Here is a 15062-nt window from a genome sequence, read left to right as displayed (position 1 = left end):
TTGCCTCGCCACGCCGGAAGTGCGGCGCGTCCTTCCGGTCGCTGCGTGTGAGGAGGGAGGGAGCGCGATGCCGACCGGCGACTACGAGTGAGGGGACGGAAACGCGAACGGGGAGCGGGAACGGGGCCGGGACTTGGCACGGGGAGGAGGGCGAGGGGGTTGGGGGCGCTGGGGTGCGGGTTTGGGGGTCGGTGGATCGCGGGAGTGAGGCCTCGTGGGCCCCCGGGGGGGAGGCCTAATAGGCCGCGGGTGTGAGGCCTCTGAGGGGACGGGAGGGGGGGGGATCGGTTCTAAACCCTTTGATGGCGGCAAATCGGTTCTAAACCCCTTGATGGCGGCGTGGGGGTGGCGGGGACCCGGGGTGAAGGGACACGGGGGTGGCTGAAGGGCCCCCGAGGGGAGGGACGGCGGGTTGAAGGCTCCGCTGTCCCCGCAGCTCCAAGCCCAGCTGGGCGGACCAGGTGGAAGAGGAGGGCGGAGAGGACGGTGAGTGTCTCCTGCAGCTTTCCTGCCCCTTTTATTTCACGCGGAGGGATTTTCTGGAGGTAAAAAGAGCAGCTGCTGCGCCTAAAATGGCACAAAGATGCGTCTGCTCCTCGGCCAGGTCTCCAGACAGACTGGGACAACGAGCAGGATCCTTCTCAGCGTGCTTATTCCACCCATTGCAGCGGCTGGGGGTGGAGCAGCTGCTGTTTCACACAGTGTCAGGGGTTGAAGGGACCTCAAAGCTCATCCAGTGCAACCCCCCGGAGCAGGAACACCCAGCTGAGGTGACACAGGAACGTGTCCCTGGCCTTGAACTGAGGGGCCACAACTGGACACACTATTCCAGATGTGACACACTATTCCAGATGTGGCCTCCCCAGGGCAGAGCAGAGGGGCAGGAGAACCTCTCTGACCTACTGAGCACCCCCTTCTAATCCCCCCCAGGTCCCATTGGCTTCCTGGCCACAAGGGCCCAGTGCTGGCTCAGCCCACAGCACCCACTGTTTCCAGCTGGTCTCCCATCCAAGCACTGACCGGGCCCGACCCTGCTTAGCTTCCCACATCAGTGCTATGGCTACATATATATATATATATGTATATATATTTGTTTCCCAAGTATATCCTGATAATATCTGAACTAAAGATCAGAGCAGAGGGGCAGGAGAACCTCTCTGACCTACCGACCACGCCCTTCTAACCCCCCACAGGTCCCAGTGGTCTCCCATCCAAGCACTGACCGGGCCCGACCCTGCTTAGCTTCCCACATCAGATGAGATGGGGCGTTCTCAGGGTGCTATGGGTGTATATATTATATATATGTATATACATATGTTCCCCAAGTATATCCTGATAATATCTGAACCAACCCCTTTTCTCAAGGGCAGCATAGGGGGGTAGGAGAACTGCTCTCAACCTACAAACCGCCCCCTTCTAATCCCCCCCCAGGATGCGATTTCTCAGCCTTTTAACCTTTTTCTGTGCTAAGGGAGCGAGCAGGACCCCTTCTCCTTGTGGGGGAAGTTGTGCCGGGGTAGGGGGCTCCTGTGACCCCCCCCATTTCTCTCCCGCAGACAAATGCATCACCAGCGAGCTGCTGAAGGACATCCCCCTGCCCGGGGTGCTGGGGGGCAGCCTGAGCGCCGAGGCCGAGCTGCTGAAGGGAGGTGAGAACAGCGCCAGAGCCTCGGGGAGGGGCTGATTTTGGGGCCTCCTACCCATCACACATTGTCCCACTGTCCCCTCCCCGCAGGGCCGCTCCCCTCCCCGAAAGAGCTCATTAACGGCAACATCAAAACCATCACGGAGTATCGCGAGGAGGAGGATGGGCGCAAGGTGAAGGTGAGCAGCCTGGAATTGGGGCTTCTTCCCACCACCAAGCTCCGTGTTTCCCCTCCAGCACCCTCACCCCGTGCCGCCGTGGGTCCGTGTTTCTCCTGTCCCGCTTCTCACAGCCCCAAACGCGTCCCACGCGAGGCTGAGGAGGGTCTGTTGCTTCCTCCTGCCTTGATTCGGTTCTTTGCGCCTTTCCAGATCATCCGCACCTTCCGCATCGAAACCAGGAAGGCGTCCAAGGCGGTGGCGCGTCGGAAGGTGAGGGAAATGGGGGAAAAAAGAGGGAAATGGAGGAGAGGAGGGAAATGGGAGAGAGGAGGGAAATGGAAATGGAGGAGAAGAGGAAGGGAAATGGAGGAGAAGAGGAAGGGAAATGGAGGAGAAGAGGAAGGGAAATGGGGGAGAGGAATTGAAATGGGGGAGAGGAGGGAGGGAAATGGGGGAGAAGGATGAAAATAGGGGAGAGAGGGATCAAAATGGGGGAGAGGAGAGAAATGGGGGAGAGGAGGAAGGGAAATGGGGGAGAGGAAGGAGGGAAATGGAGAGGAAGGAGGGAAATGGGGGAGAGGAAGGAGGGAAATGGGGGAGAGGAAGGAGGGAAATGGGGGAGAGGAAGGAGGGAAATGGGGGAGAGGAAGGAGGGAAATGGGGGAGAGGAATCGAAATGGGGGAGAGGAGGGAGGGAAATGGGGGAGAAGGATCAAAATGGGGGAGAGAGGGATCAAAATGGGGGAGAGGAGAGAAATAGGGGAGAGGAGGAAGGGAAATGGGGGAGAGGAGGGAAATGGAGAGGAGGGAAATGGGGGAGAGGAAGGAGGGAAATGGGGGAGAGGAAGGAGGGAAATGGGTGAAAGGAAGGAGGGAAATGGGGGAGAGGAAGGAGGGAAATGGGGGAGAGGGATGGAAATGGATGACAGGAGGGATGGCAATAGGTGCTCCACGAGGAACCGTTCCATCTCCCTTCCCGCTGGCCCCTTCTGCTCCATTCCCAGCGGCGTGCGGGTGGGTCCCCCCTTTCCCCACCCCTATTCATTGTTTTTCACCCCTCTCCCCCCGCCCAGAACTGGAAGAAATTTGGCAACTCGGAGTTCGACGCCCCCGGCCCCAACGTCGCCACCACCACCGTGAGCGACGACGTCTTCATGACCTTCATCACCAGCAAGGAGGTGGGTGGGTGGGTGGGTGCAGGGGGCGCACCCAGCGAGGGGGTGTCCCCAACACTCATCCTCGTCCCCGTACGCCCCCCCAGGACCTGAACTGCCAGGAGGAGGAGGATCCCATGAACAAACTCAAAGGGCAGAAGATCGTTTCGTGCCGGATCTGCAAAGGCGACCACTGGACCACGCGTTGTCCCTACAAGGACACGCTGGGGCCCATGCAGAAGGAGTTGGCCGAGCAGCTTGGACTGTCCACGGGCGAGAAGGAGAAGCTCCCTGGAGGTTCGACACCCCAAAATTTAGGGGGTAAAGGGGGGTCGCTGCTTGTCTACGAACAACCTGACCCTCCCCTCTGTCCTTTTCCCGCCCGCAGAGCCGGAGCCGGTGCAGGCGCAGACGAGCAAGACGGGGAAATACGTCCCGCCGAGCCTGCGCGACGGCGCCAGCCGCCGTGGGGAGTCCATGCAGCCCAACCGCAGGGGTACGGCGGGTTTCGGGGGGCGGGGGGGGGCCCCCCCATGCCCTAAATAACACCCTTGAGCTCCCGTTCCCTTTCAGCCGATGACAATGCCACCATCCGTGTCACCAACCTGTCCGAGGACACGCGGGAGACTGATCTCCAGGAGCTTTTCCGGCCGTTCGGTTCCATCTCCAGGATTTATTTAGCCAAGGACAAGACCACCGGGCAGTCCAAGGTGAGTGTTGGGGGGTCGCCCTCCTTACGGGGGGTTGTGGGGAGACACCCCAACTCCCGTTCACCCTTTTGCTGTCCCCCCCCGCAGGGTTTTGCCTTCATCAGCTTCCACCGCCGCGAGGACGCGGCGCGGGCTATCGCCGGCGTCTCCGGTTTTGGCTACGACCACTTGATCCTCAACGTGGAATGGGCCAAGTAAGTGCCGGGGGGGGCGGCTCGGGGGGTTTTTTGGGGTGCTGGGGGGGGTCTACATGCAGCTGTCCCTGTCCTTACCGCGCTGTTCCCCCCCGCAGACCCTCCACCAACTGAAGGCGGTGGTGCCGGCTCCTGGCAAAGCGCGGTTGGCGCTTCGAAATAAAGACGCACGGTGTGGTATGCAGAGAGGTGTGGGTGTCACTGGCCTGGGAACAGCCTACGCTGGGGCTGTCCCCACACTGTCCCTGTCCCCACACTGGGGCTGTTGCTGTCCCCACACTGTTGCTGTCCCCACGCTGGGGCTGTCCCCACGCTGGGGCTGTCACTGTCCCCTGTCCCCACACTGGGACTGTTAGTGTCCCCACACTGTCTCTGTCCCCACATTGGGGCTGTCCCTATCTCCACGCTGTCCCTGTCCCCACGCTGGGGCTGTTGGTGTCCCCACACCATCCGTGTCCCCACGCTGAGGCTGTCCCTGTCCCCACACTGGGGCTGTCCCTGTCCCCACACTGGGGCTGTCCCTGTCCCCACACTGTCCCTGTCCCCACACTGTCCCTGTCCCCACGCTGTCCCTGTCCCTATCTCCACACTGTCCCTGTCCCCACGCTGTCCCTGTCCCCATGCTGGGGCTGTCCTTGTCCCCACACTGGGGCTGTCGCTCTCCCCACGCTGGGACTGTCCTTGTCCCCATGCTGGGGCTGTCCATGTCCCCACAATGTCCCTATCCCCATGCTGGGGCTGTCACTGTCCCCACACTGTCCCTGTCCCCACGCTGGGGCTGTCGCTATCCCCACGCTGGGTCTGTCCCTGTCCCCACACTGGGACTGTCCCTGTCCCCACACTGGGGCTGTCCCTATCTCCACACTGTCCCTGTCCCCACACTGTCCTTGTCCCCACACTGGGGCTGTTGCTGTCCCCACGCTGGGACTGTCCTTGTCCCCACATTGGGGCTGTTGGTGTCCCCACACTGTCCTTGTCCCCACACTGGGGCTGTCCTTGTCCCCACACTGTCCCTGTCCCCACACTGGGACTGTTGGTGTCCCCACACTGGAGCTGGGGCTGTCCCTATCCCTACACTGTCACTGTCCCCACACTGGGGCTGTCGCTGTCCCCACACTGTCCCTGTCCCCACGCTGTCCCTGTCCCCACACTGGGACTGTCCCTGTCCCCACACTGTCCCTGTCCCCACAGTGTCCCTGTCCCCATGCTGTCCCTGTCCTCATCTCACCCCCACCCCAGTCACCGCGTTGGCGCTGTCGGTGCCCGAGCCAGCGCCGCGGGGACGGTTTCTAGTGCCGAACACGAGTCATCTCTGCCACAAAAAGCGCCAACACCCGGCAGCGCTTTCCCTTCCGGCTTTAATCACCGCTTTCCCACATTCCCCCAGCCCTTGCTGGGACCAAAACGCACCCAATTGCCGCGCCGACCTCCATCGCGGCCACTTTGGGGTGTTTTTAGGCCACCGGGCGCATCTCGGCGTGCTCGGCGCGCTCGCTGTTGGTGCCGGCGGCACCGCAGCAGCTCGGCACGCTGTCGGGCAGCGCGGCGTAGAGCAGCGGCTGCAGGCACACGTTGAGGTTCACCAGGATCTTGCAGACCTGCGCGGCGCCGTGGACGGCTCTGGACACGCTGCAATTCTCCGCGCCGGGCGCCAGCAAACGCCGCCGCAGGTTGAGGTTCCGGAAAACGTGGTACGGGAGGTAGGAAAAGGCGTAAAGAGCCACCCCAGCACCCACCAACAACCCCACTTTGCGTTTCTCCACCGTGGCGAGGTGACGGTTGCGCCAAACGGTGCGGAGAACCGCGGCGTAGCAGGCGGCGGTGAGGACGAACGGCAGCGCGCAGCCCAGCGCCGCTACGGCCAGGCTGTACGGGTAGAACCGCGGCAACCGCTCCGGCGTGGCGCTCCCCAAACACTCCGTGGTGCCGCCTTCCCCGGCACCTTCCCCGGCTTCCCGCAGCTCGGCGAAGAACAAGGTGGGCGCCGAAAGCGCCGCGGCGAGCGCCCAAACGGCCGCGCTCAGCGCGTGGGCGCCGCGGCGGTGCAGCCGCCCGCGCGTCCGCAGCGGGTACACGATGGCGAGGAAGCGGTTGAGGCTGATGCAGGCGAGGAAGAAGGTGCCGCCGTAGAGGTTGCAGTTGAAGAGGAAGCGCTCGAGCTTGCACAGCGCCGCGCCGTAGCGCCAATCCTTGGGCGGGTAATAATACGCGGCTAAAAACGGCAGCGACAGGGAGTAGAGGAGCCCGCTGAGCGCCAGGTGGAAGGAGTAGACGGAGCCGCTGTGCCAGGAGCGCGCCGTGGCGGCCAAGCGGTAAACGGCCGCGGCGTTGCCCAGCAGCGCCGGAGGGAATTGCGCCGCCAGCACCGGCCACAGAGACTCCTGGATGGCGCTGAAGTTGCCGCAGCGGGTGAGCGGAGCCGCCATGGCGAGGGGGACGCGTTGGGGGGTCCTGCTGGTCGCCCCCTGACCGCGGTGTTGTGGTTACGGGTAGGGAAGGGGGTGGAGTTGCCGGTGACGCGGTGCGGGGGGGGTTTGGTTGAGCCTCGTGCTGCGATGGAGACTTTGTGCCTTTTGGGACAGGATGTGGCCCGTTGGGTGGGCTTTGCCTGGAGCTCAGGGTGCAGGTAGAGATCTGGGGGTGCAGGTAGAGATCTGGGGGTGCCAGTAGGGATCTGGGGTGCCAGTAGGGATCCCAGGTGCAGGCAGGAGTCTCGGGGTGCGGGCAGGGATCTTGGGGTGCAGGCAGGGATCCTGGGGTGTGGGCAGGACTCTTAGGGTGCAGGCAGAGATCCCAGGTGCAGGCAGGGATCTGGGGGTGCAAGTAGGGTTATTGGGGTGCAGGCAGGGATCCCAGGCACAGGCAGGACTCTTGGGGTGCAGGCAGGGATCTGGGGGTGCAGGCAGGGATCCCACGTACCAGCAGGACACTTGGGGTGCAGGTAGAGATCTGGGGGTGCAGGCAGGACTCTTGAGGTGTGTGCAGGACTCCTGGGGTGCAGGCAGAGATCTAGGGGTACAAGTAGGGTTCTTGGGGTGCAAGTAGGGTTCTTGGGATGCAGGCAGGGATCTGGGGGTGCAGGCAGGACTGTTGAGGCACAGGCAGGGATCTGGGGATGCACACAGAACTCTTGGGGTGCAGGCAGAGATCTGGGGGTGCAGGCAGGGATCTGGGGGTACACACAGGACTCTTGGGGTGCAATCAGGGATCTTGGGGTGCAGGCAGGGGGGTCCGTGTTCCCTCCCACAGCCCCACTCACCCTCCGGCTGCGCGTCCTCTCCCGTCCCTCCCCTCGGTGACAGTCCCAGCGCCACCCACCCCGTCCCCCTATGGGGACAACAGGCTGGCGGGGGGTGGAACTTCCCCTCGTCACCCGGAACCTCCTGCCCGACCAACCAGAGTCACGGTGTTCGGCAACAGTCGCACCCCACAACACCCCCCCAAAACCAGCAGAGCCACAGGCGCCATTCCACGCTGTGTATTGCACAGGGGGGGCCCATTTCCTCTTCCCCCCCCACCCACCCACCAACCAACACCAAATCACAGTCCCGGCGCGTGGCCGCAGCTTCAGCGCTTCCCCTTCTTGGCACGGCCCGGCCGCCGGAAAATCATCTTCCCCTTCGTCAGCACCTTCCCTCTGCCCTTCGGCCTCGCGACGCCGCCATCGCTCCCCCCACGGTGCACCCGTTGGGTTCTCCGGCGCACTTTGCGCCCCGTCGCCCCTTTCCCGGCGCCGCCGCGGTGCAGCGGGTCCCTCGGCGCCGCGGCGCCGGGATCCTCCGGTCGGCTGCGCCGGCGGCGCTTCCGCAAGGGCACGGCACCCGAGGAGCTTCGCTTCCGCTTGGGGAAGAGATCTTGGGGGGAAAAGACAAGAAATAGGGGTTTAGCGGCAAAACCGGGGCGGCGGGTGCGCGGCGCCGGCGGGGAGGCGGTGTCAGAGCGTTTACTTTGAACCGAAATCACCGCGAGCTCAAGGTTTTGGTGTCATCAGCCACCGCCGGCATGAGGAGGGGACAACCCGGCCATGCTGGACTCACCTTTGTCGGGCTCCTCGCCCACCTCCTCCCGGTAATATTCGGCATCATTGTCGCTCTCTGAATGCTCGGCCGCCTCCGGCTGCTCCGGCGCGCCGGGGTCCTCGGCGTCACTGTCGCCGTCCTGCTGCCGTTTCCGCCGCATCCCGGCCAGACTCTTCTCCCTGCAGTGCCACCGTGGTGTCGGACGCCACCAGGACGTTACCGGATCACCTCGTTACGGGATCGCTCACCTCTGCGCCTCGCGCTGCCGCCGCTTGCGCTCCACATCCGCCTCCTGCTTGCGCCGCCGCTCCGCCTTGAGCCGCAGCTTCGCCTCCTTGCGCGCCAGCATCTCCCGCACCTCGCTCTCCGTCTTGTGCACTTAGGACGCGCCGGGAAAGCGGGTGAGACGCCGCCGTCCGACCCCGGCGAGCTCCCGTCCCAGTGAGCTCCCGTCCCGGCGTCTCGCAGCGCTTACCGAAACCGTGGTAGAGCACGTTGCCCTGCGCCAGCCCCTCCTCGACCTTCACCAGCTGCAGCGTCATGCGGGGGCCGATCTGCGGGGGTATAGGGGGCACCGATCAGGCTCCGTGACCCCCCCGGCGTGACGGTGACCGCAGCGTCACCGGCGTCACCGTCATCACCCACCTCGGTGAGGCGCACGGCGCTTTGCTGCGCCTTCATGTTGCCGCGGCCGGCGTACGCCTGCGGCAGCTCCAGCGTGTTGTGGGTCCCATCCTGCTCGGCTTCGCTCTCCGAGAGGTTGATGTCCCTGCTCGGGAGGAGGGGGACGCGTTTGGGGACGAGGCGGGAGGCGTCACCGCGACTTTTGTCCCCTCCGGGTCACCCCACGCACTTGACCAACAGTTCGCTGATGTCCTCCAGGCGGCTCATGTTGGGGAACTTCTCCTGCAGCAGCTTCTTGAGGCCTTTGCTGACGCCCACAGGAACGACCTTCACGCTGCTGTGGGAGGAGGAAGAGGAGGAGGAAGGGGAGGAAGAGCTGGGACGTGGGGCGCGGGGGGGTCCCCAAATATACGGGGGTGACACTCACTAGTGCCTGAAATCAAGTTGCTGAGTCTCGGCGTTGTAGGCGATGAGCAAACAGCGTTTGATGTTGTTGAGGTTGACCTGGGGGAGGAAGAGGAGGAAGAAATGAGGAGGAGGAAGTGGAGGAAAGAGGAGAGAGAGAAATGGAAAGAGAATCAGAATGTGAGGAGGAAACAGAGACAAGGAAAGAGGAGAGAGGTGGGAAAAGCAAAAGAGGAGAGGAAAAAGAGATGAAAAAGGAGAGAGAAGGGAAAAGGGGGAGAAAAAGGTGGAGAGAAGAGGAGAAAATGAAGAGAAGGGGAAGAGGAAGGGGAAGGGAAGGGAGAGAAGAAGGGAAGAGGAGGAAGAGAAGAAGACAAGAAGGAAGAGGAAAAGAGAAGAGGAGGGAAGGGAAGGGAGAGAAGAAGGGAAGAGGAGGAAAAGAAGAAGGGAAGGAGGAAGAGAAGAAGGGAAGGAGGAAGAGAAGGGAAGAGGAGGAAGAGAAGAAGACAAGAAGGAAGAGGAAAAGAGAAGAGGGAAGAGGAGGAAGAGAAGAAGGGAAGGAGGAAGAGGAAAAGAGAAGAGAAGAGGAGGAGGAAGAGATAAGAAGAGAAGGAAGAGAGAAGAAGAGAAGGAAGAGAGAAGAAGAGAAGGAAGAGAGAAGAAGAGAAGGAAGAGAGAAGAAGAGAAGGAAGAGAGAAGAAGAGAAGGAAGAGAGAGAAGAAAAGAAGGAAGAGAGAGAAGGAGGAAGAGAAGAAGAGAAAGAGGAAGAGAAGAAGAGAAGGAGGAAGAGAACAGGAGGAGGAAGAGAGTGAAGAGGAGGAGGAAGAGAGAAGAAGAGGAGGAAGAGAGAAAAGAGGAGGAGGAAGAGAGAAAAGAGGAGGAGGAAGAAAGAGAAGAGGAGGAGGAAGAAAGAGAAGAGGAGGAGGAAGAGAGAGAAGAGGAGGAGGAAGGGAAGGGAAGAGGAAACCAGAATACTTCAGCTGGACAAACCAGCATTTGGCCTCGTTAAATCTCACCCCGTTAACGACTCCTCAGCGCTCCAACCTCTTGAGATCCCTCACCAGAGTCCCCCCCCCTCCACGATCCCTGAGAGACACCGAGGGAGCAAGACCCCCCCGGGCCCCCCCGGCTCACCCTGTGGACGTTGATGGAGGGGAACATGTTCTGGAACATGCTGGCCATGACCTTGACCTGGATCTGCTGGAGGCCGAAGTTGCTGAGGACCAGGAGGGGGTGGTGGGTGAACTGCTGCTCGTGCATGCGGTGCCGCTTGAGGGACGACACCACGTCCTTGATCAGCGAGTACTGCGGGGGGGGGACACGCGGAGACGGGTGAGGATGAGGAGGAGACGCTGGGGAGGAAGATGGGGGGGTGGGGGACAGTTAGGGGGGGACCCACCTGCAGCACCTTGAATGTCAATGTTGGGCCCCCGGGCAGGCGGAAAAGTTTCTGGGGGGTGGGGGGGAAGTGGTGGTTGGTGTTGGGAATGGAGCTGGTGGTGCCAACATTGACCCCCCCAAGTCATCACTGACCCCCCCCCCTAATCACCACTGACCCCCTCCCCTAATCACCACTGACCCCCCCCGGTCACCACTGACCCCCCCTAATCACCACTGACCACCACCCCAATGACCACTGACCCCCCAATGACCACTGACCCCCCCTGGTCACCACTGTCCCCCCCCAATCACCAGACCCCCCCTAATCACCACTGTCCCCCCCAGTCACCACTGACCCCCCCCCAATTACCACTGACCCCCCCTGGTCACCACTGTCCCCCCCCCCAGTTACCACTGACCTCCCCCAATCACCACTGACCCCCCCCCCCTAATCACCACTGACCCCCCCAATGACTACTGACCCCCCCGGTGACCACTGACCCCGCCGCGCAGACACATCAGTGCGTTTACTTTGACTAAAATCACGGCACAAACTCAGCGCGATTTTCTCATCATCTGCGTCTGCAAATTTGGGGTGACCCCCCCCAAAAAGGTCCCAAAGGGGCCCCCTCCAAACCCCAAAGGGTGTGTGGGGGGGTCGCTACTCACAAAATTGATGCTGGAGGAGGATTTGCTGAACACCAGGAAGTGTGTGACCCCCAAGGGTCCGGCCACCGCCACAAAGTCCTTCAGGGAGTTGTTCTTGCGCACCTGCGGCACCAAAACCGGGTGGGGTTGGGTTTGGGTTTGGTTTGGGTTGAGTTGAGTTGGGTTGGGTTGAGTTGGGTTTGGATGGGTTGGTTGAGTTGGGTTGAGTTGAGTTGGGTTGGGTTGATTTGGGTTTGGGTTGGGTTGGGTTGGGTTGGGGTTGGGTTGAGTTGGTTTTGGTTGAGTTGAGTTGGGTTGGGTTGAGTTGGGTTTGGGTTGGGTTGGGTTGGGTTTGGGTTGAGTTGGTTTTGGTTGGGTTGGGATGGGTTGGGTTGAGTTGGGTTTGGGTTGGGTTGAGTTGGGTTTGGGTTGGGTTGAGTTGGGGTGGATTGAGTTGAGTTGGGGTGGATTGAGTTGGGTTGGGGTGGATTGAGTTGGGTTGGGGTGGATTGAGTTGGGTTGGGGTGGATTGAGTTGGGTTGGGTTTGGGTTGAGTTGGGTTGGGTTGAGTTGGTTTGGGTTGGGTTGAGTTGGGTTTGGGTTGAGTTGGTTTGAGTTGGGTTGGGTTTGGGTTGAGTTGGTTTGAGTTGGGTTGGGTTGGTTGAGTTGAGTTGGGTTTGGGTTGAGTTGGGTTGGGTTGAGTTGGGTTGGGTTTGGGTTGGGTTGAGTTGGGTTTGGGTTGAGTTGGGTTGGGTTTGGGTTGAGTTGGGTTGGGTTTGGGTTGAGTTGGGTTTGGGTTGGGTTGAGTTGGGTTTGGGTTGGGTTGAGTTGGTTTGGGTTGGGTTGAGTTGAGTTGGATTTGGGTTGAGTTGGGTTTGGGTTTGAGTTGGGTTGGGTTTGGGTTGGGTTGCGTTGGGTTGAGTTGGGTTCGGTTTGGGTTGAGTTGGGGTTTTTTTGAGGAAAGCAGAAGAGGAATGAGAAAAAACAGGAGATGGAAAAAGAAAAGAGGAGGAGAAGAGAGGAGGAGATGAAAGTGGAGAGAGAGGAAGAGGAGAGGAGGAGGAAGAGAACAAGAAGAGGAAGAGGAGAGGAGAAGGAAGAGGAGAAGAGAAGGGAGAGGAGGAAGAGAAGAGGAAAAGAGTAAGAGGAGAGTAGGAAGAAGAGAGGAGAAGGAAGAGGAGAGGAGGAAGAGAAGAGGAAAGGAGTAAGAGGAGAAGAGGAAGAGGAGAGGAGAGTAGTAAGAGAAGAGGAAGAGAAGAGGAAGAGGAGAGGAAGGGAAGAAGAAACTCCAGGGTGAGGCTGGTGAAGGATCTCAAGATGCTGGAGCACTGAGGAATCCTTAACAGGATGAGGTTTAACAAGGCCAAACGTTGAGATCTGACACCAAAACGGGGGGTTCAGGCCCCCCCGGCTCACCTTGAGGGCTCTGGCGGTGAAGGGCTCCATCACCCTCCTCACGTCGCCCACCAGCTGCCGCAGGTTTCTGCCGCCGCGCCCGCGGTGGAAGACGAATGAGTGGGGGACGGTGGCGAAGTCCTGCTGGGCCTGGTGCCGCGCGGCCGCGCGCTCCTTCTTCTGGTGCTTGCTCTGGGGGGGACGCGGTTAACGGGGGGGGGGGACACGGGGGAGAGACCCCTCCCCAGCCCCTCCTGTGCCCCTGGGAGGGGACCGAGCCCCCAGTGCCTGGTAATACCGGGTCTCCCATCCCCTCCATGAGGGTCTGAGCCCCCAGGCCCTGATAATAGTGGGTCCCCCGTCCCCTTCTGTCCCCCCCAGGAGGGAATGAGCCCTCAGTCCCCAGTAATAGTGGGTCCCCCGTCCCCTTCTGCCTCCCCCCAGGACAGACTGAGCCCCCGATCCCCAGTAATAGCGGGTCCCCCATCCCCTTCTGTCTCCCCCAGGAGGGAATGAGCCCCGGTAATAGCGGGTCTCCCATCCCCTTCTGTTCCCCCCCAGGAGCGAATGAGCCCCCGATCCCCGGTAATACCGGGTCCCCCATCCCCTTCTGTTTCCCCCCCAAGGAGGGACTGAGCCCCCAGTCCCCGGTAATAGCGGGTCCCCTGTGCCCTCCTGTCCCCCCCCAGGAGGGAATGAGCCCCCAGTCCCCGGTAATAGCGGGTTCCCCATCCCCTTCTGTGCCCCCCAGGAGGGAATGAGCCCCCTGTCCCCTTCTGTCCCCCCCAGGACAGACTGAGCCCCCGATCCCCGGTAATACGGGGTCTCCGTTCCCTCCAGACCCCCGAGAGGGCCCGATCCCCCCCCCCGGCCGCTCCCCCCGTGTCCTGGATCCCCCCCCGGCCGCTCCCCCGTGTCCCGGATCCCCGGGACCGGTCCGTACTTTGCCCGGCCGCCCCATCCCGCCGCCGCCGCTGCCGCCGCCACCATGCGGTCACCGGCACTTCCGGCTACTTCCGTCGCGTCACTTCCGGCCGGTCCTTGCCGCGCCGTTGCCATGGTGACGCGGCCTGTTCTCCGCCCCCAGCCCCGGTTCCGCTGCTTCCGCTGCCCCCCCCCCCCCCGGACCCCTGGGACCCCCCAGGACCCCCCGGGCCGTTCCCGCTCCCGCTGCCGCCATGGCTGGGGAGGCGATGCCTGAGGGGCCGGCACCGCTTCACCCGCCCCCCCGGCCCGGACAACCCGCGGCCCCGGCGGCGCTAAGGTCAGTGCGAGGGGGCGATGGAGTCACACACTTTACTGGAGACCCCCCAAAAACCACCCCCCCCGGGTTCATCGACACCCCCAGAGACCCCTCAGAGACCCCCCAACAACTCCAAGTCCTCCAGAGCCCACTCTGGTCCCCCCAGGTTCCCCAGAGACACCCCCACACACAGGTACCCCAGAGCACCTTATGGATGCCCCCTCAGGCTCCCCAGTCCCACAAACCCCCCCAGATCCCCCCTTTGGGTTCCTTAGAGTCCCCCCAGAGTCCCCCCAACATCTTCAGGTCCCCCAGAGTCCCCCCAACATCTCCAGGTCCCATAAACCCCCCCCAGATCCCCCCTCTGGGTTCCTTAGAGCCCCCCCAGAGTCCCCCCAACATCTCCAGGTCCCCCAGAGCTCCCCCAGAGTCCCCCCAACACCTTCATGTCCCCCAGAGTCCCCCTAACATCTCCAAGTCCCCCAGAGCCCCCCCAGAGTCTCCCCAACATCTCCAGGTCCCCCAGAGTCCCCCCAACACCTTCAGGTCCCCCCAGAGTCCCCCCAACATCTCCAGGTCCCCCAGAGTCCCCTCAACATCTCCAGGTCCCCCAGAGCCCCCCCAACATCTCCAGGTCCCACAAAACCCCCCCAGATCCCCCTTCTGGGTTCCTTAGAGCCCCCCCAGAGTCCCCCCAACACCTCCAGGTCCCCCAGAGCCCCCCAACATCTCCAGGTCCCCCAAAGTCTCCCCAACACCTCCAGGTCCCCCAGAGCCCCCCCAACACCTCCAGGTCCCACAGAGTCCCCCCAACACCTTCAGGTCCCCCAAAGTCTCCCCAACATCTCCTGGTCCCCCAGAGCCCCCCCAGAGTCTCCCCAACATCTCCAGGTCCGCCAGAGTCCCCTCAACATCTCCAGGTCCCACAAAACCCCCCCAGATCCCCCTTCTGGGTTCCTTAGAGCCCCCCCAGAGTCCCCCCAACATCTCCAGGTCCCCCAGAGTCCCCTCAACATCTCCAGGTCCCCCAGAGCCCCCCCAGAGTCTCCCCAACATCTCCAGGTCCCCCAGAGTCCCCCCAACACATTCAGGTCCCCCAGAGCCCCCCCAATATCTTCAGGTCCCCCAGAGCCCCCCCAACATCTCCAGGTCCCCCAGAGTCCCCCCAACATCTCCAGGTCCCCCAGAGCCCCCCCAACACCTCCAGGTCCCCTAGAGCCCCCCAACACCTCCAGAGCCCCCCCAGCCTTCCCAAAGCCCCTCAGCCCCCCCTCAATAATGTCCCCCAAGACTCCCCCACCCCACAGCTCCCCAAACCCCCCCCCCCCCCAATTCCCTCCCCCAAATCTCCCCACCGGGACCCCCCCTCTCTATTCCCCCCCCTCCCCCCCCCAAAGGGCCACATCCATCCACGCAGCCGTCCATCTGTCCTGCCACAAAGGGGGTGCAGAGCAACAAGCGTGGGGCGCCCCCCACCCCCCCGT

The 15062-nt window shown here is 62.3% G+C and overlaps 2 protein-coding genes across 3 annotated transcripts; one reads left to right on the top strand and one right to left on the bottom strand.

Moving 5' to 3' along the window:
* Window positions 1-10: 10 nt before the first annotated feature.
* Window positions 11-4048, top strand: EIF3G (eukaryotic translation initiation factor 3 subunit G; the record flags this gene model as incomplete). 2 transcript variants are annotated; one of them, XM_080361439.1, is made up of 11 exons in its annotated part: window positions 11-87; window positions 437-486; window positions 1557-1649; window positions 1736-1824; window positions 2017-2076; window positions 2880-2984; window positions 3068-3257; window positions 3349-3456; window positions 3534-3670; window positions 3758-3864; window positions 3963-4048. In XM_080361439.1, exons 1-11 carry the CDS (start codon window positions 68-70, stop codon window positions 3976-3978), a joined length of 975 nt encoding a protein of 324 aa, XP_080217565.1. In that variant the 5' UTR covers window positions 11-67. The 2 variants fall into 2 exon arrangements, with proteins under 2 accessions (XP_080217565.1, XP_080217566.1); XM_080361440.1 differs by lacking the exon at window positions 3963-4048 and having other exon boundaries at window positions 3758-3868.
* A 995-nt stretch (window positions 4049-5043) lies between these two features.
* On the bottom strand, window positions 5044-13318 carry LOC308051052 (uncharacterized protein). Its single transcript, XM_080361328.1, has 14 exons — window positions 13279-13318; window positions 12357-12527; window positions 10962-11063; window positions 10312-10362; window positions 10047-10217; window positions 8935-9011; window positions 8737-8844; window positions 8529-8652; window positions 8359-8437; window positions 8132-8261; window positions 7902-8062; window positions 7439-7718; window positions 7124-7247; window positions 5044-6329 (listed from the first exon to the last, which is right to left on the bottom strand). Exons 1-14 carry the CDS (start codon window positions 13294-13296, stop codon window positions 5319-5321), a joined length of 2607 nt encoding a protein of 868 aa, XP_080217454.1. The 5' UTR covers window positions 13297-13318; the 3' UTR covers window positions 5044-5318.
* Between the last annotated feature and the right edge of the window lie 1744 nt (window positions 13319-15062).

Source organism: Nesoenas mayeri (assembly GCF_963082525.1).
Source record: "Nesoenas mayeri genome assembly, chromosome: 31".
NCBI classification, from domain to species: Eukaryota; Metazoa; Chordata; class Aves; order Columbiformes; family Columbidae; genus Nesoenas; species Nesoenas mayeri.
This window is presented reverse-complemented; position numbering and strand designations above follow the sequence as displayed.